Here is a 27,582-nt window from a genome sequence, read left to right as displayed (position 1 = left end):
AGCCACCTGAAGGCTAGGCCATCAATAGTTGAAAAAACCTTTAAAGAATGAAATTTTCATCAAATGCACCGCATCTCTGCAAAAATAAAAAAATGAAACTTGCTAATCAAGATTTTTAAATTCCCTATCTACTTATACGTATTACGCATTTTCAAGGGGTTGCCCCATGAGGGACCGCCCCATTTAGAAAAAGGCTGCCGTGCTCACCAGCCGATAGTTTTGGTGTGGGGAGCTGGGCCAGGAGTAAACAGCCGCAAAAGAATACCTGAATGGCAAATTGAAGCGGGGGCACCCACCTCTATGATGGCTTAACAAAAATATTAAAAGGGGTCCTCTATAGCATGAAAGTAGATCCTACTTCTGAGCTTACATGGACACTGATTCTTAATAGCATAGCTTGGCCTTGTACTTTAAAATAATGTGCATTACACATTCTAGAGTGTTTAACCAGTTATCTGAAAGTAACACTACAAAAGTAGAAAAGAACAAGAATGCTGGCCCGATACAGAACAGATTCAGGCAAAATGTTCATTGAAAGGCAAAAAACGATCCTGAATTAAAGGCAATAGATTAATGCACTAATCACAAAATGTGCCACAAAGCAAATAAAATCAACATATTTAGATAATACTGAAATGGATGTGAAATCCATCCACTGCTTAAGGGAGAACACAGTAGTGAAGGTCAGTAATGGTTCAAGCTGGCTGGAATCTATCCAGATCCCTTTCGGAGCAGATGCTGGAAGATGTGCATGCACGTCTATCCAAGCCCAGTTGGCTAAACAGCTGCTGGTGTGCCATGCCCGATTCATTATTGGTTATTATGACATGGTAGAGGCTAAATGGGGAAAAAAAAGTGTCGCGCACATTTAACGATGGTGATTGATATTTCTAAATAGTAGCAAGTTACGTAAGAAGCAGCGCTCTTCCTCCGCAGGCATGCCGATGTTCAGCAGGCTCACGACACAGCGCACTTTAGAAGGCTTTATGCTGCTCATTTTAGAACATAATAGTCACAGAGAAATGATTAAGTGGAAACTCTGTGCCTATTAAAACGCAAGATGTGAAGAATCAATCTCTGCTGACAAATTAGAAGATTGATCCAGGCGGGTTTTTTTCTCCTACGTCCTTCATCTTAATGGCAATGCACAATTAGCAAACAAAAAGCATATCTGCAGAAGTCTACAGTACTGACAATCACCAAAAGGCAATCACATACACACAAGCGGATGTACAGCACAAAGCATTTCGAATAAGACGTCTAGAAATAACTTCATTTCATTGTGCAAAACCAGCAGCTCTGAAGTCCCCATCATACACTATACTTCCCCGGTGCCAGCTGCCAATACTGTTGTGCTCTATAGGCGCTGAGGAGGTTATGGTGTTACGTAAAAATACTTTGGCTTCTAAAACAGACTATCTGTACGTGTAATTTTATGCAAAAATGTCGCAGGTTTGTTAGGTCGCCCATTTTAGCGATAACCATTGCATAGAAAAGGGCCTTAAGGGCCTTCCTCTGAAGGTAATCGTTCAGATTGCCTCTTGATCATGGGAAACTGAATAATCGTTCATTGTAAATGCCAGCAGTGACTGAATGGGGAACAGTAATGCGTTCAGTTTCTACAGACATTAAAATCAAACTACGATTGGCAAGAATAAACAGGCAGCCGCTCATCTATGAACGACTGCCTGTTTACTGTGAATGGAGGCGGACAAGCGGAGCAATCTCTGTCCGGCTCCGCCGCCATTCACTGAGTATTCCACACTTATGTTTGAAAGCACAGGAGCAATTATTGCTTGGACGACTGTCGTGGAAGAAGGACCCTTAGGTAGCAAATGATCCTAAATGATTTTGTTTTAGCATGTTGATTTTTTTTCTTAAAGTTTTGATTTTTCACTTACAGGCTACAGCAGCTGAGTACCATACATGATAGGTTGCTGCAACCAATTACAGAGCTCAACGATTGAGCACTGGGATGTCCAGTAACCAGCTGCTGCAGCCTGTAAACAGTATATCAAAATGAAATATGAACTTCGAGCTTCAGGCTGCAGGGTCGCTATAGGATTCCATCTGGGGGTTCCATCACAAGTGCCGAAAACTGTATTGGGATCGTACCCCAGAACAGAACCATTAGTCAAATGGACACCCCCTTTGGTGCGCGTTTGTCAAAGATTACGTCAGAGGAGAGACCCAGAGCGATAGCACTAGACACAGCTAGAAGCCAGGAAAGGAGAGTATAAGCTGGTTATGTTTACCCATAAGGACCATGTTCCTTTAAAGCCTGAATAAGTCAGACAACCCCTGTAACTATATTCGGTAAGTTCCTATGCTCCCTCTAGTGGTAGCTGCAGGTAATAAGAATGTAAAGAACACTGGTTTCCTTAAAAGCTGTTACAATTCAATACACAGACTGGAGTAAATGCTTTCTATATTTTACAAGTAATGTTGATTTTTAATTTGACACCCAATAAAATTTTGTTTCTAGGTTTTTAATCCAAGAGATATAGGATGATGTCTCAATGGCCATTGTTTAGGTTCTTCTGTGAGGCGGTCACAATATTCCTGGTCTGCGTTCTACAGTAATGAGGTCACATTGAGTTTTACTGTGTTAATGAATGTGACAGTGGAGTTCATCTGGGTTCTCTTGTGATGTCATAATGACACTGGTCTGGGATCTACTGTAATGATGTAACAAAGGAGATCAGGATTATACTGCAATTTTGTCACAATTGTGCTTAGACAAGTTCCACCAAGAGAATATCACAAACAGTTCTGGTCTGGGTTATACTATGACAATGTCATAATAGTCTGTTCCATAGTCAGTGCCGGTCCATATTCCTAAACTAGGTTCTATTGTGATGAGGTCACAATGGGGTTAACGTGTGATCTACAACGGTGTCAGCACAGTGATGCAATTCTGAGTTCTACTGTTAGGTCATCATAGTACATAAGATGATGTCATCATGGTACCGTTTTGCGTTCCTAGGCTAAATTCTTATAAGAGGTCATAATAAACTGATCAGTAACACTATGTTGCTGGATTATACTATGATTCTGTGATAATTGTGCTGGTCTAGGTTTTACAGTGATGCAGGTATTCAAAAAACCACCAAAATGGAAGCCAAATGTGAGAAAAAAATAAAAATACATATTGGGCTCTTCCTGTTATAGGACCATTAAGGAAATCCTAAATATCTTACTGCATGCGGCTTAAAGGGATTTTGAGCGCATCTAGTATTCACACTTTAGAATAGCAATCTGCTTGCTTAGCTTTTAAAGCAGGATACTCTGTCCTACATAGAAACCCATAACAGCTTCATATAAAAATATAGATAAATTACATTTTCCCATGCTGAAAAAGCCCCCCTTGGCTCATAGGCGAGTGAGGTTAAAAAAAAAATCCGTGTCATCGGCACGATGGTCTTTCTGGCGGTGCGGCAAGCTGCTTGAGAATTCTCCCCGTCGTCATCTCCCTGCTCGGCTTTGAAGTTGCCTGCCGTCAGCGGGGTGTAAGTAAGAGCTGTGATTGGATCGAGCACCAGCCAATCATAGCCGGCGCTCGATCATTCACAGCCATTCAGTGAATGACATCACTGAATGGCTATGATTGGTTTATCAAGCGCCGGTTGTGATTGGCTGGCGCTCAATCCAATCACAGCACTTACTTACACAGCGCTGATGGCGGGCGAATGGGACAGAGCCTGAAGCACCCGCCCAGGCCGCTGCAGAGTGTATAGAGTCATATATATATGATGCCCATAGCTAATTAGCAGGGGGTGCTGGGCATCGATCCCCCACCGATCTGACACTGATGACCTATCCTGAGGATATCATACTGTACTCCTGGGTTACGACTGCATATAATACCTTGATGCTGTTACATATGTAAAGTTCAGTTTGTGCCATTTTCCATATTCTCAGCAGTAATAAGTGTCCATTTGCCAGAATTTAAGTAACGCTGGTAAACACAAAACACGCTGTTATGCCTTTGACTACGAACATTGTTTAAAGTTGAAAGAAAATATTACTGAAAAAGACTATAGTAATGCAAGCAGAAATAAAAGGTCATGTTAATTTTTATTCTCAATCGGCTGCAGCCATGGTTTCAGGGATTACATTAAAGCCAGCCATTTCTTTGAAAGTGGCTTCAAATAAGAGGGTTGCAAGTGAAGATGCAGCTCCCTTTACTGAAGGAAACCACAAAGCTCAAGGTCACTAACAAGAATTGTAGAAATTAAGATGTTAAAATACAGAAAGGTTTTTTTTCTCTTACTGGAAATAAAAAAGAATTGATCTGGATCTGTAACCTGTAAAACTAGCATAATCTTATACCCTCTCCCTGGTTAAAGGCTTTTCTATAAAGCCTATTAACAGTCCGCCATGCTCTTCTAAGGTCTGAGGCCCTGATCTGACTACCTTTTGAGTAAAACTATCTTCCTTTACACTTCTTGTCAGTAACAGAAACTTTATCAGCAGCTACAAAGATTATCAAAAAGTCCCGGTATCACTTGCAGCTGGGGGTTACCCGAGGGCAATTACAGTACATAAAACCTGAACCTGCCGAGTCCGCCACAGCAGGAGGTGCTTTTTCCACTTGTTCCCAGCTTTGACTACTAAAGTAGGGTTCAAGAGGAGAAATCTTGAATATGATGTTCACAGGCCCTAGTACAGCATATAAAAAAAGAGATTTCCCTTAACAGCTTCTCCTGCATACTAGTTTTGACAAAAATCACAATAAATTTGCCCAATCTGAACCATTTCCGTTTTCTTCTTCTGATAACACGCTTTCAGGTGATTCTTCTATGTTACATAATAATGATACCCTAACCATTTACATGAGGACATTTTAATTGTCCTAGAGCACAGGAAAGATCAGACACTGCCGTTGTACTATAATTAAAGGGGTATTCCAACCTACAACATTTGTATCATATTTACAGGCTATGCCATAAGAGTCTGTGAGATGTAGGTCTAACCTATCAAGAACAGAGTTCCCCTAACTGGCTTGGTGAGGCGCCTCTGGTCACCGCATCCAGGATGCAACTGAATACGCAGTTAGCTGAAATTACGGAAATAGTAATCAGTGAGATCGGGGGAGCCGTGCGGGTGTAATGGCAGCTGGGGCGTTTTGAAAAGCCCCAGGGCTGTCTTGGCAGTATGCCCATCAAGCCATCCCCGTAGGGTGGCTTGATAGACTGCCTGTCAGAAAGCAGTATGATGTAATGCTACAGCATTACATCATACTGCAGGAGCGATCAAAGCATCGCTAGTTGTGGTTCCCCCTGGGGACTAAAAGAAAATGTAACAATAAAAACAATGAAGTTTTTTTTTTTAAATTTCGCAAAAAGTAATAAAAGTAAGAAAAAAAAACAAAACCTTGCGCCATATTTACAATAAAAGAATCTAAATAAAGCAAAAATACTTATTTGGGATCGCTGCGTCCGTGTAAGTCCGGTCTATCAAAGTAGTGCATTTACCACGCATGGTGAACAGCATCCGGAAAAAAAAAAAGACAGAAATGTGTTTCTTTGGTCTCCCTGTCTCAAAGAAAAAAAAAGTAATAAAAAGCGATCAAAACGTCGTATGTATTTCAAAATGGTACCAATGGAAATGACAGGATGTAACGCAGAAAATGAGCCTTCACATAACTACATCGACGGAAAAATAAAAAAAGTTATTGTGCGCTGAAAATGGAGACAGAAAATAATTTTAAAAAATTCAATCGCTTTACAAAAAAAATACAACTAGTACAGAAATTTAAAACCTACATAAGTTTGGTATCATAGTAATCGTACTTACCCATAGAATAAAGTTATGTCATTTATTTTACAATTCGCGCGACGTAGAAACAGGACACACTGAAACATGGCAGAAGGTCATTTTTTTTCCATTTCTCTCTACTTAGAATTTTTAAGATTTTCAGTACATTATATGGTACATTAAATATACCATTGAAAACTACAACTCGTCCCGCAAAAAAACAAGCCCTCATACAGCGACGTCGATGGATAAATAAAGGAGGTACGATTTTTTTTAAAAAGGGGGAGAGAAAAAAAAAAGCTCTGTCACTAAGGGGTTAAGGAAATAGAGCACAGCAAGCTTGGTTATTTTCCATAATCCTAGCCACCTCTGTATTCAAGAGCAGCTTGGATTTGGAGGCCAGTGGAGCCTCACCAAACGAGGCAGGCATCGTTTATATAAGGTATAACTTTATATCTTGGTACACCTTTAACTTAACATATCCCCCAAAGAAAAGAAAAACATATTCCAGAAAAATTCCATCCCTCAGCCCAAGCTACCATGCAATAAAACTTAGAATCATTCCCATGTCTAGCATATCAACCGTATATGCCATAAACCTCTTACTGGTAGGGTACCAGAAGTACAATACCCATCGGGAAACTGGGTATAGTATAGTAACAGTTTTGCTGGTATTGCTCCTTTAGGTTGCGTAAAATAGAATGCCACAGTGTGGCAACCTGATGTTTGGGGGCTACACAAAATGGGAATTGTGTGCCACAGGCTGTGCACCCCCGCCAAATAGACGGTGCTGTAGGGACAGTAAACCGGCAGAGACCCAACCATAAAGCAGAATCCAGGTGATTTCAACTCCGATCGTATTGCAGCAGGAAGAAGTGAATTACAGACGTTTCAGTACTTCCTACCGTACATAGAAGCTTATTTCAAAATTTGTCGCAAAATTCAACAACTCTTTGAAAGTTTTGTCAATTCTTTGTCCTCAATGCATACCTTAGAGCTATATAACTGGAAGATAATAAAGAGAGCAATGCAAATAATGAAAGCATAACTATCTTTAGGACACAGAAGACAAGAACAGAGCAGTTTCATACCGTCCAAACTTCTGATTTTTCATGTGATTCCATGCTGCTCGAGTTACAAGAAATGATCCTCTCAGATGAACCTTATGAATAATGTCTAAAGAAAAAAAAGAAGTCATCAAGGCGGATTGACAGAAGACATTTACAAGTATCCTTAAATATGCATAACCGATTCTATTGATTCTGAATGTGCTTATAGTCCTAACCAAAGACTCACTGCAAGTGACTTCTATTTGGAATCATACAATATCCTAAGGCAGAGTTAAAAGAGAGAAAGAAAAAAAAGAAAAAAAAAGCAATTTGATCGGTGTATAAAACTTGTAAACTGGCTAGAAAAATGTATTTTTCATGATTTCTGCATAGGACAGGTGCGCACTACTTCATTCACCGCTTAACAGCCAAATTCTGAGTGTAAGAGGATGTACTACACAATGCCACAATGTGTGTGGGCTGAACTTCTGCCTCTCATCCAGCACTAAGAGGTTGCAATGTAGCATGCCCCAAAGAGCCGCTGTGCAAGAAGGAATCTGAAGCTACTGATCATTGATAAGGTAGAGGAGCTGCGCTCACTGCAAATGTGCCAATTAGCAAGTAACCTGACCTGCAGCCCTTGTAGGCTAGGACAGGGAAAGGGGGGTGTTAATAGTGTGCCACTAGTCACTGCTCGGTGAGAAGAGACATGTGCAATACATACATAGCATAGTTTGTTATAAAATACACAAATTAGATATTTGCATTATCTCTTAGCCATAGATTTGAGCAGTGTAATGCCATGGTGTACAACACAATGATCTGCATTTATTGGTCTGTAATACGGACGAGTGTCCCAACCTGACTGCAGGTACCCCGACCCAAACTCAGAACATCACAGATTCATATGATGCTTCGAGTTCAGAACAAGAGACCCGCGGTCAGGCCAGGACATACACGTTACAGATGCCATCGGAATATCTAGGTCTAATGTGATCTTTTCCCCTTTTGCTTGTGAACTCTAATGTACAGTACAAGCAATGTTGATGAGATTGTAGGGAAAAAAGTCTGCAGTATCAATTAACCTGCCATGCAGATTTTGCAACATCAAATGGGGAAGGCGAAACTATTAAAAAGAAGCAGTATGTTGAATGCTGCATGGTTCACCTTTATAGTAGGTGCCAACAGAACGCATTGCATTGGAGAACTGCTAACAAGAAATAACTGCACAGTCATTCTACAGGACATGTGGAATGCCACAATATGCCAAGTTGCAGTAACTAAAAGGCGCAATATAATCTGTTATTTCATCAGTGATAGACTTCACAAAACACATGCAATTATGTAGCAGTGCTATAAAGATTGTATCAGGGTGTTTTAGGTTTCATTGTCTGCAGTTGTAGTCATAGCTGGACTATATACAATTACACATTATGATAATTCATTATCTTATGGCAAAGTAAGAAAAAAATTTTTTTTTAAAAAAGCAATTTGTTTTTTGTTTTTTTACAGGAAAACACTTGTCAAAAAAAAAAAATCAAGCACTTAGAAGACTTGTTCTGCTGCAAAACTCGGCATGCACTTACATCTAAGGCAGACATGCAAATGATTAGAGTTATGGCATGATTAGATGAATGGTCTTGCCACCCGAGACCCTAAATGTGGTTCCACCCTTGGCCTATAAAAAGGCTCTCAGAGGCTACTTGCGTGTAGTGGCCTTTTTCCACTTGTGTCGAGCATGTTGACCTCTAGGATACCATAAGGAACCTGTATGCCTCCATGCCCACCTGTATCACATCATGCATGCAAGCTAGAGGTGGCCCAACAGGGTACTAGAACCTCCATGCCCACCCATATCACATCATGCATGCAAGCTAGAGGTGGTCCAACAGGGTACTAGAGCCTTCATGCCCGCCCCTTTCACATCTTGCATTCAAGCTAGAGGTGGCCCAACAGGGTACTGGAGCCTCCATGCCTGCCATAGCACATCTTGTATCCACGCTAGAAGAGGTACAACAGGGTAGTAGAGCCTCCATGCCCACCCATGTCACATCTTGTATCCAAGCTAGAGGTGGCCCAACAGGGTACTAGAAACTCCATGCCCACCTGTATCACATTTTGTATCCAAGCTAGAGGCGGTACAACAGAGTACTAGAGCCTCCATGCTTAGCTGTATCGTATCTCGTCTCCGAGCTATAGGCAGTCCAACAGGGTACTAGGAGCCTCCCTTCTTTTGCTCTGACATTGTAATCATTTACTTATATTAATGTTACAATCACACGCAGAAGGTTTCATGCAATTCCAGCAACTCTTTCTAGGTGCTTGTTTTCTTGTATTTTACCATGAGTACTGCAGTTTTCATGGAACAGTAAACGTCTATGTAGAATCTCCACTTACCCCAGTCTGCGTCACTTATTCTTGCAAAAGAGCGATCTCTCAAAATTCTGAAAAATTAAAAAACGTAACATCACGTGAAAAGCTGATCATAGAAGGATAAAAATGTCTGTCTAGTGAGAAAAATCTGCATTTGAAGGAAGTTTTGCTCACAATCTCTAAACAATAAGTGCCAGAATAAGCTTGTTAATAATGTTCCTAAACTGTAAAGTGAGAATACGCCTACATGACTGCAAGCATGGACAGTAGGCTACATCTTAAGCCATCTTTACACGGACCAATAGTCGCCAGAGTAATCTCTCCAACAAGTGCTTTCAGGCAACTGTTGGCTCGTGTACACACAACCCCTCAATTGTCACAGGGAGAAGTCATTCAGATTTCACTAGTTGTTCCTAATCGAAATGGAAAAACTGCTGAGTGGCTTCTCGTTCAGTGTAAACAGGAGTTGCTCAATCTATGATTGACTCCTGTTTACTATGAATGGACGCAGGTGGGCCGGAACAATCCCTGGCCCACTCAGACTCCATTTATTTAAATGGCCATTGCTTCGGTGTCCTACAGTGTAAAAGGTACCCTTAGAACACCTTTAAGGCCTCTTTGACCAAAATTAAAGCCAAATTAACTCATGGCAATTCTTGTATTTGTAAATATTACATAATACATATATATACAGACACACACCTTATTAAAAATCTGAGAGCGGAACATGCGCTCAACACCCAATTCTCAGAGCCACATCAATTCCTTCCCACCTATCCCCTGACCGGAGTTTTGTGCACTCAGGGACCTAGGGGTTAATCTTGTAAATATATATGCACCTCACTCAAGCTAAAATTCCACACATTCAGCTGGGTGTCTTGGACAAATGGTGAGAAATGATCCCCTCGCTGTCTGACGTGGAGTACCACAATGTGCTCCTACACTTCAGTCTGGCCAGCAGCTAAGATGATCCAATTGCACATCATACGCGAATGTTATTTGACACCAAGCAGACTCTTTAAGATGAATAGAACCCCTAACACACAATGCCATCGCTGTCAGACACCCAACACTAACTTTAACCATCTGATGTGGTGCTGCCCGATGGTAAACTCATGGGCGGAGGTTACAGACTTCCTGGGACAACTATTGGGGGCACCACTTCCACCAAACCCAGCTGAATGTCTGCTAGGTATACTGGATAGTGGCAATTCCACATCCGCATTTTTCTTGGTGAGGTGCCGTGTCTGGCCCGCAAGACTGTAGCATTGCGCTGGATAGGAGACCCCTGACGCTCCCCCAATGGTGTAATCTAGTCAATTCTATTCTCCCATATGAAAAAAAATAGTATACAAAAATAGAAAGGGGCCAGGTAAATTCTACAAAATCCAGGGAATTTGGTGTGGCTCATAAACCACAACCCACATGCAAAATGCATTTCAGCAATTGGTGGACCAAATGAGGTTTTTGACCCATCCAGGTATCTTATAGCCCTTCACTGGTATGATGATAATATCCTGAACTCTGCAAACTATCTTTACAAATATTCTTGGTTATACAATGTATATTGTTTTAGTAATTGTAACCGATTTGCAGACTTGAACCATGTTATACTCGGGTTTGTCACTGAGTAATATAATTAGATATGTTCTTTAATTCTCAAAACAACTAGTATTAAAAAAAAAATCACAGAGGAACAGAGGCCAAGTGGTTTTATCTACAAGATAGAGCAATTAACAACAAAAAGGAGAAACTATATATCTGGGAAACCACACAGAACATATATTTATGGATGATGAATGATTATAGCAATCAAAGTGACCCTCTGGTTTTGGGAGAAATTTCTGTCCTGTGACCAGAGGGGGGATGAGGGGTAGGGGTATATACGTATAGGTTTCCAGTCTGGTTATCATTTGCCAAGATAACCATAGAAATTTTCTAACTACCTAATGCCCCCTGACTAGCCAGTGCCGATCATGCAAGTACTGCTGGCCAATCCCAGCAGGTCCACTGTATTAGTAGTCTAACACTATCCATTCACTGTGGGGATTAGGTAGTCCAAAGATTGAATCAGCCTTCTTAAGCCCCATTTACACGGAACAACTGTCGGGTAAGATACCACACACTTGTCCCCGCACATACTCGCTCTTGTGCTGCTGCACGGGAGCGAGCATCGCTGGTTCACAACGGGGAGGCTGCAGGAGATTTCACTCCTTGCGCTCCCCCACCCCTCTTCATTGACTTAACATAGCGGCCGTTCAGTACTGAATGGCTGCTGTTTACACTGAACAATCATCGGTCAGGATTTTATGCAGCCTAAAATCCTGAAGGAACACTGATTGTTCAGTATAAACAGCAGCCGTTCAGTACTGAACAGCCGCTGTGTTAAGTGAATGGAGAGGGGTGGGGGAAAGCGAGAAGTGAAATCTCCTCCAGCCGCCTTGCCGCAAGCCAACGATACTCACTCCTGTGCAGCAGCACGGGAGCGAGTACATGTAGGGTTGTGTGTCAGATATTGTTTGCCCGACAGCTGTCCCATGTAAATAGTGCTTTAGACTCACAATTGGGACTAGAGGATCATATGGACAGCAGAGAACAACTGCACTTAATATATCCGCTGCCCCCTTCAGTCTCAGGACAAAATTTTGTTCCGAATCTGTGAAGTTGCTTTAATACCATTGGAGTACGCTGGTATAAAGCAAAACTAATTCATAGCTGAGATAAGATAGCATTTTATATCTACCTTAGGCCCCCTGCACATGACAGTGTTTAAATTGCGGAATCCATGATAGTCTCCTGCGTGGACAATCCGGCGGCATTCTGCACCAATTCAAACCAACGAAGCATCCGTATGTCCGCTCACGCGAGCGGATAGCAACTGCGTTTTCCACTTGCGGAGGAAAAAAATGCAGCATGCTCAATTTTCACACGGGTTCGTTCGATCCACGGCCCTTCCGCAATTGAGATTGTGAAAAGGTCGCGGGACCCACATCGTTGCTCAGCGAAGGCATGGGAAAGATAGACATTTGAAAAATAAATAAATTAAATAAAAATCCGTACTGCCCATGTCCACCAGCCAGACTATCCGCAGTACAGAAGAAATGACAGGTACACGTGGATGCTAGCCGGGCACAGGGTCACCTCCACTTCTGTATCCAGAATCCAACCCATTCATGTGTAGATGGACGTAATACTAGACACCACCACATAGGACAAGGACAGCAATATATCAGGTGCTATACTTCACGTGACCTTTGGTGGATGAGTCTGGTGTCATTAGATTTGTGACATCCTCACCACCGCCGTAAGATCATAAGATTTGAGAGTGATACATTGGGTAACTTGTCAGGCCAAGTCAAAGCTCCTATATTGAGTCTAGCCGCGCGGTTGTGCTTCAGCCAACAGCGCCGCCAGAGAGAGCCAAGCGTTGCTGAGTGACGTTCATATCAAGTGCTTATGGGTTTGACTGTTGCCATGTCCCCAAAACGTGAAGGAGCGAGTCGGGGACGGCGAATGGTTCAAGCCAAATCCTCGGCTCTACAGTTCTTAACCCTCTCCAATCCACTGTCTGACATCTAAAGACATTATGATTTAAGGCTGTACAGCTTTGATGTTGGAAGACGTCAGTCGGGGTTCTCTTACTGTATATTGCCAGCCTCTCTGCTGTCGGAGCCTATCCAATGTGTCACCTCATGCAGTACTGGCTTTAGCCAGCATATAGCGCCGTTGTATAACGGCAGAAAAAGAGTAAGCCCCCTAGGAAACCAGGATACAAATTGGATTGGAAAGGGTTAAAACATTTACAACCATTTTATGTTTGTGTAGCGAACATCGGGTCAATCTAGTGATCAGAAAAATTTGTATAAAAGGAGAAAGAAAAAAAACAACAAAACTCTATTTAACCACCAAGTGATTTGGTAAAGTCTTGAAAAATGAAAGCTAAAGGCTTAAACACTTAACAGCAGCTGAATTATGCAGAATCTGGGAAGTAGAAATTAAAATGGATGTCTCCTCAGCGTAATTTAATTTTACCATAGCAACAATTAAAAGCATCTAAGAAAGAACAAAAGGAGAGTTAATCGAAAAAGAATTACAGTTATAAGGGAAAAAATAGCGCAGTGAGGTGGTGGAATAACATGTCAGGTGAGTTTCTTTGCACTATAGATTTATTTTAATGTTGCCTACATAGGCAGTCATTAACCAGACATTGTCCAGTAACAAGCCTGACCTTTACAGCCGTTCTTGTGGTCAGAGGGGTCTGCACATAGGGTGCACCTACCACAGCCGATGCAGATTACAGACAAGAATTAGGAACAAAAGTTAATGTCTTGACATTATTAATAGAATGTCATTTGTCTATGCTATAAAGTTTGCTGTACAAATACAATTAACATAGTTTATGCACGTTAAACTACCATGACTTCACCAGTCATCAGACACAAGCACAGAAATGAAGGCAGACATACTATGCCATGTTGGGGGGCATGGTGGAACAAGTCATATATTCATACACCGCCTAAAGGGCAATGGTGGAGGGCGCGTGGCATGCACATGGCAGAGTGAGACGCGGCTTTAGTGAGCTTCCCCCAGCAAGAGGAACAGGGCACCAGCAAAATCATCCTGAGAGGACATACAGAAAGCGAGATGGTGAAGCGGAGGACGGGCAGACCTGAGGCAGTGGGGCTATGGAGTGTTTCCTCGCGGCTGGAGGATCCCAGATAGTGCCTGCTCCATTTAGGAGCACATGTGGAGAGTGCAGCGGAGGAGGCAGGCAGTTTCCTGACAGAAGCAGCTGGCGGGGAGGCAGAGGAGAGCTCTCCTGTGCGGGGCTTCTCCACCCAGGACTGTAATATACAAAGAGGTTTAGGAGCCAGCAGCCCTGGGGACACTTCATCTGGGACAGCTCCCATGCACCCTAATTACATTCCATTCCAAAGGCACATGAGAGGCAGCCTAAGACCCCAGGGAGGAGCTGTAGTCCCACATGGGAAATGACACCATCACCCTGCTGAAAATAAAAAGCAAATAGTGGTCACTTCTGATGGGAGGAAGAGATCCACAGGGATGTGCACAGGTTTACTGTTTACATGTTGTTATGCCTGGGTGGTGGAGTTTTCTGTTCATACGACTGCGGGAGGGGGAGGAGGGTGGTTGGGGTCATTCACTTATTGCATATGTTACGCGGGCTGTCAGTGCCTGGAGTTTAATAGTTCCATACTTGGGATCCCTTAGGAGGTCATAACAGTTTGCAGAAGTGTTAGGGTGGGTGTGAGCGGGTGCCATGTTTGGGTCTGCAGTGTGCTCCCACTCTCTCCACTGGGCGATCTGTCACACAGAGAAGCTTCTAGCAAGTCGCTAGAGTTTAAGGCTCACAGCGAGAGCAATAAAGGCTGCTCTATGCCGTATGTTTTTCTCTGTATTCTTTTTTTCTCTATTTTCCTTGTCCTACTTCCCATCTCTGGTCCTCCACCTGTTCAGTTGCTAGGGGGTATTCCAAAGCAATCACATGATGTCTAGCCTTTCCTTCAGGACGCTCAATGGAAGGGGCCTGAATAAACTGTCAAAAAGAGGGCAGATTTTGGATCACCTGCACAAGCCTACGGCCTCATGTCCACTGGACAATTAGAATTAGGAAATCCGTGCGGGTGTCCCGCACCCATAGGGATGCATAGGACACCCGCAGGTAAGTAAATACCTGCGGATGTCTTTTTTTTCTGCCGCACGGATCGCACGTGCGGGAAATCACCCACAGCATGCTCCATTTACTAAGGGTCTCCTGCAGGCTTCCATAGAAGCCTATGGAAACCGTCCGGATCCGCGGTACACCCGCAGCTGAATCTCTGCTCTCCAGCGTGGGAGAGCAGGAGTTTGAAAAAAAAAAAAAAAAAGTGCACAGCGAATGCATGTGGCACGCTGCCGGCATGCCAAGCACATCCGCCGGGCAGAGGGAAAGAAGATCCACCCATGACGGACGGGAACCCGCAGTGCCCGGACAGGTGAGTTAAATCATTTTTCAGGCCTCATGTCCGCGGGAAAGGAGGGACCCGCTGCGGGATTCTGCATGGAGAATCTGCGCAGGCCCAAATTTCCTAGTGGACATGAGGCCTAAAAGGTGATGATTGCACTATTTCAGGAAACATTTGTACGCATTGCAACTATATTACTTGGCATCATGGGCCGTACCCTCAGAAAAAAGCAGGGGGCACATCAATTGCCATCCATAAAGAACTTCTGCATAAATATCTCTCGTCTGAAATAGACCCGGAGGGGCGATATTTGTTCTTAAAGATACAGCAGGGTACAGAGGTCCTCATCATTGCCAATGCTTCATTTTCCAAATCAGGCACAGGTCCAGTTCAGGATCTGAATGCTGGGAGCCTTAGCAACCTTCGTGGACGGCTCCAACATAATCTTGGGAGGGACTTTAACTTGGGCATGAAACTGGACCCAAGTCGGGGGTTTCCCCTACAGCTACATGCAGGCTACACAGATAGATTGCCGATTTGCGTTTGGTGGACTTGTGGCGAATCCTACACCCGAAAGAGAGACTATAGTCTCCATTCATTAGCACACAATAGTTCTCACCGCTTAGACCATCTGTTCATATCACACAGACTTCTTGATCGTTACCCAAGGTGCTCCATCGGCTCTTTGTGGTCGAACCATGCTCGGGTCAGGGGGTCACTAGAATGATAACACTCCAATGCCCATTAAATGGGAGGCACTCAAGTGTGTATTGAGAGGTATCTTTGTTTTTTTTAAGTCACACCCCATTGGAAACAGGGCTAGTGCCCTGGATGGGCTCCTCTACCGATTGGGTCTCCTGGAAACGTCAAACAAGGCTGTGCCCTCAGCCCAGAAGATTCATCTTCTGCTAGACCAGGCTTCACTTTGCCAGAGGGATAGAGCATTAGGGAGTTTCTAGGAGTACGGGAATAAGTGTAGTAGGGAGCTGGCCAGGGCTCTCAACAAACCTATAGGTTTTCTCCATTCAATCTCGGAAGGAGGGCCTAGTACACTCAAATGCTAAAATAGTAGATTGCTTCCACTCATTATCATAGATTATATAACCTTACAGAGGACAGAGGAGGCAAAAGCAAGGAGGAGAATAGTGAAAGGGATGAGTACTTGTCTAGGTATGCCCCTAAGAGTATCTTAGTTGCAGATGGGTGCCTTCTGGAAGAGGATTTTTCTTTAGAAGTAGTAACTGATGTAATTAAAGGAGATGTCTCGAGGCAGGAGTGGATTTTTTTTTTTGCCCAGTCCCCCTAATTAAGCATACATTACTAAGCCCCCCTGTAAATGACTTTTCTAGCTGGTTTGTACTTACCGTTCCAGCGTTTCAGCAACTTATAAACATTTTCCCAAGATGGCCGCCGGCTCTTTTCCCGTCGCTTGCTGCAGCCCCTCCCCCCCCCCCCCCCCAGCACAGCGACAGCCCTTCCCATCGCAGCGGCAGCCCCCCCCTCATCGCAGCGGCAGCCCCCCCCCTCATCGCAGCGGCAGCCCCCCCCCCCCGGCCCATCACTTACCTGGGCGGCAGGACGGCGGGACAGCGGGACAGCTGGGCGGCTTCTTGGGACAGCTCGGCAGCTCTGCACCTTCCTCTAACAAAGGATGGTACAGAATGGCCGCTCCAGCGCGCTCCCGAGCAGTGACAGCTCGTCTGCGCATGCGCAGAAGAGCTGTAGCGGGGAGCACACTGAAGCGGCTCGTGCTGAAAGGAGAAGAACGGACTGCGCAAGCGCGTCTAAAAAAGCAAGCTGCCAGCGAATTTAGACGGAACCATGGAGACGAGGACGCTAGCAACGGAGCAGGTAAGTGGAATAACTTCTGTATGGCTCATATTTAATGCACGATGTATATTACAAAGTGCATTAATATGGCCATACAGAAGTGTATACCCCCACTTGATTTCGCGAGACAACCCCTTTAAGTCTCTTAAAACAGGTAAAAGTTCGGAGCCAGACAGCTTCATGCCGGGCTTCTTTTTTTTAAAGCTGCATTTACTGCGGTTTTCAGCCGCATTGTCATGCATTTTTTACAGCGTTTTCAGCACAGCTACCCCTCCCGATCCATCTAAAAACACAAGCACGCTTGGCCAAAATGAACATGAATTTGTAGGGGTGTGTTAGGCAAGATAGCAATCAGTCAAAAGCATTTGGCAGATCGTTATTATGGTCGCCTTTTTCAGAAACTGCTGCGAAAATGCAGGGAGGTGTATATAGAAGAGAGTCTGCCACCGCACTGTTAGGAATCGGGTATGTTAGCTTAGCACTGCTGCCTCACAGCGCTGGCGTTCTAGGTTTGAGTCGAACCTTCATGGAGATTCTAACCTGGGCTGCCACCATCCCCATCTCTATTGCTGCTTAATGGAGGCCAAAATAGAGAACCCAATTTTTACTCCTATTAATTTATTGGAAGTTAGAATCGGGAGTCCTGAGCCACAATTATTTTTGAAAAATGGGTTGGTGAATCCTGAGCAGATTATTTCAATAAATCGCTCAAAACTAATAAGTTTAATAAGTTTTCTAATATGTATGGCTACTTTTAGACTGGTATGTTGAATGTCGTATGACTTTTGGCCATTCCTAATCTTATGTGTATGATCAGCTTAATATAAAATACTGAGTACTTGAATTAGGAGTACCTAAAGTTGTTGGGGTCAAAAGTAGATTGAAGCTACGTTTCACCCTACTCAAGCTTCTCTCATATTGTGTATTGCTGCTTGCCATCCAGTTAAACTACATTAGCTAGAGGATAAAAGCTAAGAAAATATCAAATTATCATCTTTTCAAGAGTTCAAGTGTTTATGAATTTTATATTGAAACCTACAGTATATTTGCCAGTAGCAAAGTACAAGTGTGAGGCCTGATGCAGCTCCTCTGTTCTGGATAGCTTCCAATGTCAATTTCCGGTTAGTGTTCCGGCACTAATCCTAGGGACAATGTACTGATCCAAATTATCATCCACATCACTGACCACATGCTAGATGGACTGAAGAGTGGCAATTAAGTGTATAGATGTTGGGTATGAATGCAAATGGTGGTTTGGATCCACACAAAATTCCAATGTTAGCAATGACTTGTCAGGGCTCAGTGATTGAAGTGTATTGTCACTTCAACACCAGAAAAGGGAAGCGGCAAGCATCAGACTTGAACCTTTATATATTGATAATCCAGTAAATTAAAGTATTAAAGGTTTTCTCCACATTTTTCAGCCTTTACATATTCTGCTGGGTAGTTTACTATGAAGCAGCCATTGGTTACAGGCAACATGGTGGCTCAGTGCTTTGCGTGCCTTGCAGTACATAAATAAAATACATTGCCTGTACAGCACACACACAGAATGACCACTTTATTAGGAGAGGTACTGATGCTAGGGGTGGAGACATGGCTAGGCCGTAATCAGTGACAGGGAACGGGCAGCTCGTGGCCCCATTTGTGGATTGGCTGGGGAGGTGGAGTACAGATGCAGCTCCTGGGGCAGGAGCACCATCACCACCGTGGAGCCCATAGGGTCGGCGATTAGGAGACACCTGCCCTTCACAATTAGGGCTCATGCCCAGACACCTACTAGTGACAATTAGGGCTCATGCCCACAGCCGTATGCGTAAACCGCTGCGGGTCTTCCCACAGCATTTTACAAATTCAGGAGCTATACACTCTATTGGCAGAGAACCGGTAGAAACTGTGTACGGCGTGGTGCATGCCCGCATATCACATGCACACGGACATGCACAGTGTGATTTTTCTTTTTTCATTTCCCCACTCTGTGGGATGTGTATGGAAACGCTGCCCATACAAGTGTATAGGGCTCACGCCGCATACAAACGCAGAGAAATAGAGCATGCTGCGATTTATTTCTCGTGTGTATTGTCATAGCACATAAATCGTTAAGTTTCAGAATGCAATAAAGGCCCATTTAGGCACAACGATTATCGCTCAAAAGCCGTCTTTTGAGCGATAATTGTTGTGTATAACTGCACTGATATACAGTTTTCGTTAAGCCGTCGATGAGCTTTGTCTTTCAGCGTGCTGAAAGACAACAATCAGCTTTAGGCCTCCTTCCCACGAACGGATTTACGCCGCGTAAATTCGCGGCAAAAATCTGCTGCGTTGGCCGCAGCTATTAGGTTCTATTGAACCTAATAGCACAATGCTCACGATGCGGAATTCCACTGCGGAATTTCGCTCCGTGAAATCTCCCGTCCTCACCCGCAGCATGCTCTATTTGCCGCGGGTGTACGCGCTGACGGCTTCCATTGCAGTCAATGGAAGCCGTCCGTTCAAGCTATCTCCCGCTGTAACACAGCGGAAGATAGCGTGAAAACGCTTCCCCGCCTACCACCCCCGCGTCATATGACGCGGCCGGCCGCGTCACGTGACGCGGTGGGCATGTCACATGACGCGACGGCGGTGGGCGGGGAAGCGTCTTCACGCTATCTTCCACTGGTAAGTATGGGATCTCTGGAGGGCGCCGTGACGGGCTTCACTGCGGAATATTCCGCAGTGGAACCCGTCACGCTCGTGTGAAGCCGGCCTTAGGGTGCCTGCACACGAACAGAATTTCCAGCGCGTTATTTTAGGCACATTATCTGCCCCAGACCGCAGCCAATATACTCCTATGAGGATCCGCAGGACGGATTTGTATCGCGTTTTTTCACGCGCGTGAAAAAATCTGCGACCTGTTCTAATTTGGGTCGGATTCTGCGCGTGAAGCCTCCAATACAAGTGAATGGGTGTGTTTTTTCACGCAGTACATCCGCAGTGCAGCTGCGGATGGAGTCACTGGTTGCTATGACTACAGGAAATAGGCATGGTAGGAGGCGTCCCAACACACAGCAGAGCTTCACAGGCAAATTTGTAGAGGGAGATAGGTAGTATTTCTTGCCAATGCAGGATGTAAGAACGCAAAATCTGTAGTAATGAATTCCTCTTGTGAATTTTTTTGCAGTGACTGAAATAAAGTCACGCTGGAGAAGCGCCCGAAAAAAAGTTACATGGATCAACCATGCCCACAAAGACATCTGCTCACCGGGTGAAAGCATGTTGCCAGAATAATTTAACGGTGCTCGCACAAGCAAGAGGGACAAAACGGAGTCTGGGTGTTGGTTTTTAAGCTGTTTTCCAAGGAATGGGCAGTTCTCTAGGGGTTGGGTTTACAATAAGGGGTGTCTGCTGGTTTTTCTGCGCGTTTTTTTCCGCAACACATCCGCGTATATCCGCGCGTGATTTTTCATGCATCCGCACCTATCCGCAAGCACATTTAGGTACCATACGCGCGTGAAAATCCGCTAGCGGAATCCAGAACGCTAGTGTGCGGGTGGCCTTATCATGAATTCACAGCAGAATACAGCTGATACTATTGTTTCAGCTGGTATCCCGCTCTGTGAACACAGGCGGGGTATGAAGAACACAGCTGTCCAGCTATGTTCTGCATATCCTGCTCGGTGAGCTCGGCTGTATAACAGCGGGGCGCTCCGAGCAGAGAACAGCTAGATGCAGAAGACAAGTGGCCTCGCTTGTCTTCTACATACTCCCCTCAGAGCGCAAGGTGATCGCTCAACGTCTGAGTGATCACCTTGCGCTGTAAAGGCACACCGATTATCGCTCAAAAGACATCTTTTGAGCAATAATCGTTGTGTCTAAATGGGCCTTAAGTGTATTTATTTCTTATCCGATTGAACTATTGACCCTTATATAGAAGACTAAAACCCATGCTTTGTAGTACGGGTAACAAGGATTAAAGGATAACAGGAGTCAATAGGAAGAATAGCAATACTAAATTATGTTAACATAAAGACATAGTCAACAGAAATAGAGTATAATGAGATAACAAGACCCTGGTTGTAGCCATTCCCTTGTCTAGACGAGCCTTAAGAGCTTTGAGACTGTAGATGTCAATAAGCCTTATGATCAATAATTTTTGTAACCTTTGTAGGATAATGCCCTTTTTACTTTCTGTTTAAAAACTGTCAAGATCTTCAATTAAAAACAGAATGCTCTGTGGGTTCTCATGCGAAGAGTCTTGCTATAACAAAGTTCTTCGCCTTATTAATAGATACCACTAGCAATCTTATCATTACGGGCTTCCATATCTATCCAATTTGACACCTGGCAACGAGGTCATCAGATCAGTACCGCTTACAGTATGGATACGCAGTGTCCATACGCCAATGTACATGGATGAATGAAAGTCCACTGACTTTTACTGACTCCATTCACCGCATATCACACATCCGTGCAATGCACGAGTGACACAAGATGACAACACGGTTGTGGGCATGAGCCCTTAGAGCTTGCTTCTATAGAAATTAAATACAAGACCCCAAAGTGTAGCGTAAAATCAAGTTTTCTGTGGGTTAATTTACAATGGAAAAGGAAAATCAAGCAATCTAAATTGACTCTGAACGAGACCTGGTCATTGGTGCTACACTAGCACACCACTACCAACCTTGTGGGGTGTTGGTGCTCCAACTAATGTGTCTGAATGCAGAACTCATCTTTCTTAACACAGATGAGCTATAACAGCAAATTAACAGTTTGATGCCATTGCTAAGGGAAACAAAAACTCAAGCCTCCAATGGGCAAGGAAGTGCAAGACTTGGATCACTGAGAAGTGGAAAAAACTTCGCCTAGTCCAGACTTCTGTTGAACCAGCATGATGGGAGGGGCATACATTGACAATAAGCAGCATGAACAGATGAACCCTTCCTGTCAAGTGTCAATAGTTACGGCAGGTGGAGTAAGGACATGGGGAAAATATCCTTGGCTCACCCTGGGTCTTTAGATACTTGTGAATGAAGGAAATTGTGAATTGCTGCAGTTCTGAAGGCCAAAGGAGGTCCAAGACACTGCTAGAGGGGCATCTAGTAAAAAGTGGCCATTCAGTAGATAGATATCAAAGTAGTCTTTCATGTTTTACAAATATTTACATGTTTATAGGTAGGCCTTATACATTCATATCTGTTGTCTGCAACTTCTGCCTCCACTATCCTGACTGAATATCTCAATTATTCTATGAAGTCATATGCATACCCATTTATGGTATTTTATACCGACTCACATTGATCTGCCCATATAGTGATTAGAAGGGGCTGTAATATTTTTGGCAAGAGAACACCTATAGGCACAGATGGATTGAGAAATTTGTGGGCCCTGTGAGTGGGACGAAGTCAGAAGAATAAGCCATATCATCGTATCAAAATACCATACACTAATAGATCTGGTTCTTCATCGGTACAATTAGATAACCAATCTCATCTAACACTCATACATACAAGTCACAACAGAACAACTTGTTTCCATCAAGTTCAGGATTTCTAAATCAGTCAGTCAATCTGCCCACACCCCTTTACTATCTGGTCAGTCAGTGCCATCGGTTAGCATTGGCCAGCCAAATATAGGAATATGCAATATTTGTGGAGATGCTGTTACTTTGTCACAATCATATGCACAAATTATCCTGACATCAATAGCCACACAACCACAAAAAAAATAGTGATTCTGTTCCTATCCCTTCACAGGCACTAGACTCTCATACAGTGATAAACCCATCTCTTCCCCTGATAGCCCCTATTTTATAGACCCTGCTGCAATGCAAGTGAGGGAACACAAAACTAACCACACAAATAAATGATAATTCTAAAGTTCACAATGACTTACAGATAAGAGAAGAGAAAGAAAGACTGACTGAGTGAATTTGTGATAAGAGTTCTGGGAAGGGGCTTGTCGTTCACCCACACACCAGCTTTCTCACATTTTGAATGGGTGAAGGTAGTCCAGTCAAATTAGACACAAAAAACCTTGCAAAATGTCATGTAGTTTTATTTTTTTTGTTAAGGACCTAAGCCAATACTAAGAAACCATGTTTGCAGCTTTAAAGGAACTTTGCGAGCTGCGTAATACCCAAACAGCAAAATTTTCACAGTTTTTTCACTTTTCCCTCAACATCTCCTATAGTAGGAGTATATAACTTTCTGTCAGAGGCATGCTTTAGAAGATATGAAGCAAAAAGTAAAAAAAATTACGAACATTTTGCTGCTTTTTTGGTATTACCTAGCTAGCAAAGGTCTTTCAAAAGCTGCAAACTTGGTTTCTTACTATTGGCTTAGGTCCTAACATATTAAAAAATATTTTTTTAAAAATTAGAATTACATGACCTTTTGCAAGGTCGGATGCATAAATTAACTGGGCTAAGGATATTATATTGCTCTCTAGGAAACTAGCCCTTCATAAATGTCACACCATAAAAAGGGGTGACTAGGATCTTAAGAGGATATGAACCTCCAGCTTTTATAGGAACTGCTTGATGAAAGCGAAATTGGGCCACAAGGTTGGAACTTACAATTCCAAAATTATGAGAGAAGAAGCTAAATGGACATTCAGACTAAATAGCAGAAGCACTATTGGACTGAATTAGGGATTTTCCTTATCTGCTTTCGATTGATGGGTTTACTTATCTAATTACTTATTTCATACACTCCATTATATTCCACTATATTGATGTCTGTTTGCACCTTTATTCTTTTTTAAGCATGTCATGCCGCCTTTAGGCCCCATGCACACGGGCGGATTTGAATTACGGAATAAGTGATCAGCACCCGCACGGGAGATCCGCTGTTCAAGTCGACCATAGGAAAGCACACACACATACTTGAAAAAGGCTTGTTCTGCCGAAACGCGTTGTCTGCACATAAAACTCCAGGTGGAGAGTCCTTCTGTTACCTCTTTAATAAACACAGTCATTCTGACCGCACGGATTGGCTGTGGACCTGGTTATACCTGGCATAGGACGCAGGACCTACAGCATTATTATACAAGGCCTTCCTGGACCAAGAGGGGGGGGGGGTATTTTTGTTAATTATTGCAGCTCTCTACTGGGTGGATCGCAAGTGGATTGGACAGTCTCCCTCAATTATTACTTTATTATTCTCACCTCCCAAGGCCCCGTCCCTGTCTTATGCCCCTCATAACTAGGTGTTGTATCTGGTTTTATGCCTGTAATAAACTGAGAATATGTAATATACTTTCCCCAGGGTTTGGTTGCTGTACTAACAACTTTGCTAATACTTACTTGGTGTCTATTATAGTATATCCGACTGCCTAGTAGAGACTTTATCTCTTCATATAGAGAAGTCTCTGTTACCTGGATGATGTCCAAGTGTTGCTTTTGCTCTACTGAGCATGACTACAGTTTTATACTGGTACCTGACACAGCCAATGCTCACTGATCATTCTCCGGTGGTGCTCCTAGATTGGGCATGACAATTGGTGGATTTTGATGTCCATTATGAATGGCAAGCACGGATAAGGTCTCCTTATTGGATGAAAGTATGTATGCGATCTCGTTGGAGGTCGGAATATTTGTCACGGCTATTTGCCTTTTGAAGGCTGTTGTTGCAACACCGTTTTCATTATAGCCCCATTATTTCCCCTGATGACGCCTAGTTAGGTGAAACATGTCGGGGGGGCGCTAGTGGTTACATTTTAGCCCAGGACTTTACTGCTGCTCTGTATATACATGTGGAGGATTGTGGCCGGTGTTCAATCCCTCCATATTCTAGCATAGTAGGAGTCAGCTTGGAGACTCCCAACTTCTATCCCATTATGACATGATCTATGAATACTTTAGTCTATGGGAGCTGCAAGAGTCATGTAATTTTAAGATTTTCATAGACGTTTTATTTCATTTATATACTTAAGATTGTTTTACTTGTATGGGGTCATAACCAACAGGCTTTTGGTTGCCCGGTGGCAACTCTGTCTATTAGTTTAATAGCCTGGTATAACCCTGGGCAGTTCTTGAATTAACTGAAGTCAGAAGGCTAACTCACACCGATTGATTGCCAGGGAGTGCTGGAAGAGGAAAGGGTTAGCAGAAGCCTAAAGCTCATCATGCTCTATTGCTATATGCTGTATTTTTCTTCCCATGTCAGCCAAATTATGCTCCTGACCTGTTCTACTCCTTGTAGTTGGGTCAAGGAACCAGTTCATTACAGCAGACATTTTTCTAGTAGCTATGGAACTATATTCCTATGAAAAGGTCCCCGATCTCCCATTGAAATGAATGAAGCATGCTCTCTGCTCTCTCCCCATTCTTCTTCCTCTAGTTTTACATGCAATTCAAGCGAGCACCTGATCTACAGTTCTGGTAAAACAGGTAATAAAAAAATAAAAGAAGATATTCCCTACTGAGTTTTATAGGAAAGACTAAAGATTTGCTCAGTAATACAATAGAGGTATCCAAATCCAAAATGTACAAAACCGATTTAAAAACTAGTAAACAATATAAGCTTATGGAAATAAAATCTAATTCATTAGCTTTCTCGGATAGTTAGGGAACGCAATTTGCTCGACTAACTTTTTGCTGCATTCTAGAGGGACATAAAAATGCATTGTTTATTGAACAAGACAGAAACAAAATTAAAACATATATCATATCTCTTCCAGACACAGCAAATACGCGGCAGACTTAAAATTAAAATAATGAGCCCTGCAAGGAACTGCTCTTCTGTGAGAAAGCTGGCGCAGAGTTTTGCACAGGTGTTGTCCTATATCATTAGCTGTTACGCCACTACAAAGATGACAAGAGAACAAGATGATGAGAGGCAAAACGAAAGCATAGGATGCTAATCTGAGCACACTGGAGACGGGAAAAGTGTACAGTAACCTAGATAAGGCACAAACTCTATTCTCAGGCTAACCTTGCGAGTACGCCATGTGCAAATTAGTTACAACAAAAGCCATTTAATAGAGAATAATGCCGAGTCCCATATGAGTGGTGAAGGAGCAGAAGCAAAAACAGTACTCTGGTTACTTACCCTGCATTGTTTATTACAATATCTGAAAAATGAAATGACAATCTATTACAAAAAGGGAAATTTATTGTAATAAATGATACAGTAAAGTGGAATTAGTACACTGAGGTTTAGATCAAGGCACTTCCGATACCAAATACACAATAACATTAACTTCAATTGGTTATAAGACTTGGAAAGAAACTTTTCACCACAAACCCCTCCTCGTACTACTGTAAAGGCCCTTTTACATGCAATGCCTATTACTCAAAATTCAATCAAACTACTAAAAGGGAGTGATAATCGTTACATGTTAACGAAGGCAGTCGTGCACTATTCGTTCAATTGTCATTTAGCGCTGGTTTTTAGCTGGCATAAAAACCATCGTTTGATTGCTCAAAATTCACTCCATTTGAAAGGAATTTTGAGAGGCTGCATGATGGGGCTTGTTTGCCTCGCATACATAATGAGTACACTGTTTATTCATTATGTACTCTGCCTGAAGGAGACCATGGAATCCTGCCAACCAGATAAAAAAACACACGCCCAGCTGAGCAAACTCGTAGAGGAAATGCAGATGATTACAAACCATTATCTGTATATGTAATTCTATTAAAAAATGTCTGCAGTTCAGTCATGCGGTTGTTTAAGCAATAATTGTTGCATGTAAAAGGACCTTATTGCGTCCATAGTTAGAGAGATACAGATTACAAGGATGTAATTATCTCTGAACTCCATTTCACTCTCCTGCAGTAAGCTGGAAAACAGCCCATACTCTGTATGCTAATAAAGAGTCTAGGAGTGCTCTGTATTTCTCTAATTTTAGGAGTCCAGACAATGCATTAAAACGCATAGCATGTACAGAGTACAGACGAGGAATTAAAGAGAGTTTGGAGATACTCAAATTCCAGAAATGTAATTCTCATGAACTTTGCACACATAATAGTTGGGGAAAGGGGTCATGATGGCAATATTTTTGGCATTTAAAATATTAAACCAAAGCAGGACTATACATCATTGATAAATTTGCCCTCTCAATGTGCAAAGATTCCCATCAAACACTAGAACAAAGGGTCTCTTAGAGAAGGGTCTTTGTCAGGTCATAGGTTATGGCAACCCAATGCCTTTTATATCAGATTGAAAAATTATATGTATTACTACTATGGTGCTCACATACTTCTAGGTAGCAACTTTTCAACTCTGAAAGATAAGCATATGAGCCCATACTGAAAGATAAGCATATGAGCCCATAATACTGAAATAATCACCTGTGTTAGAGTATAGCTTTTTATTAACAGTTTCTCCACCTATGTATAAAATGCATCATGCCATTGAATGCTTACTGTGGCTAGAGTATAAGATGGTGTTGCCAACCAGGGTTCCCAGGAACTGTTTGGTTCCTTGAGTTACTTCCCCAGAACTCAGTTGGCAAGACCTGTCACTTTTACAACAAGGAGGGCAAAGTGATTACAGCTGCTTAAATATATTTGGTAAAGCATTAAACATATCAAAGTCAACTTGTGGCACTGGACAATATATAGAATGCATTACCTGCCCCTACAGCAAGCTCCTATTAGACAGGAATGACATTAGGAATTT

The 27,582-nt window shown here is 42.9% G+C and overlaps 1 protein-coding gene across 1 annotated transcript in view; it reads right to left on the bottom strand.

Moving 5' to 3' along the window:
• HSD17B4 (hydroxysteroid 17-beta dehydrogenase 4) overlaps positions 1-27,582 on the bottom strand; it is a 269,906-nt gene that overhangs the window by 180,461 nt on the left and 61,863 nt on the right. The window contains exons 5-7 of the mRNA XM_066603105.1: positions 26,008-26,029; positions 9,207-9,253; positions 6,852-6,936 (exon numbers count right to left, since the gene is read on the bottom strand). Coding sequence (XP_066459202.1) covers positions 6,852-6,936; positions 9,207-9,253; positions 26,008-26,029 — 154 coding nt within the window. The remainder of the gene's footprint in view (positions 1-6,851; positions 6,937-9,206; positions 9,254-26,007; positions 26,030-27,582) is intronic.

This window comes from Eleutherodactylus coqui, chromosome 5 (genome assembly GCF_035609145.1).
Source record: "Eleutherodactylus coqui strain aEleCoq1 chromosome 5, aEleCoq1.hap1, whole genome shotgun sequence".
Lineage (NCBI taxonomy): Eukaryota > Metazoa > Chordata > Amphibia > Anura > Eleutherodactylidae > Eleutherodactylus > Eleutherodactylus coqui.
Note: the sequence above shows the minus strand (reverse complement) of the source record. Positions and strands in the feature narration are given on the sequence as shown.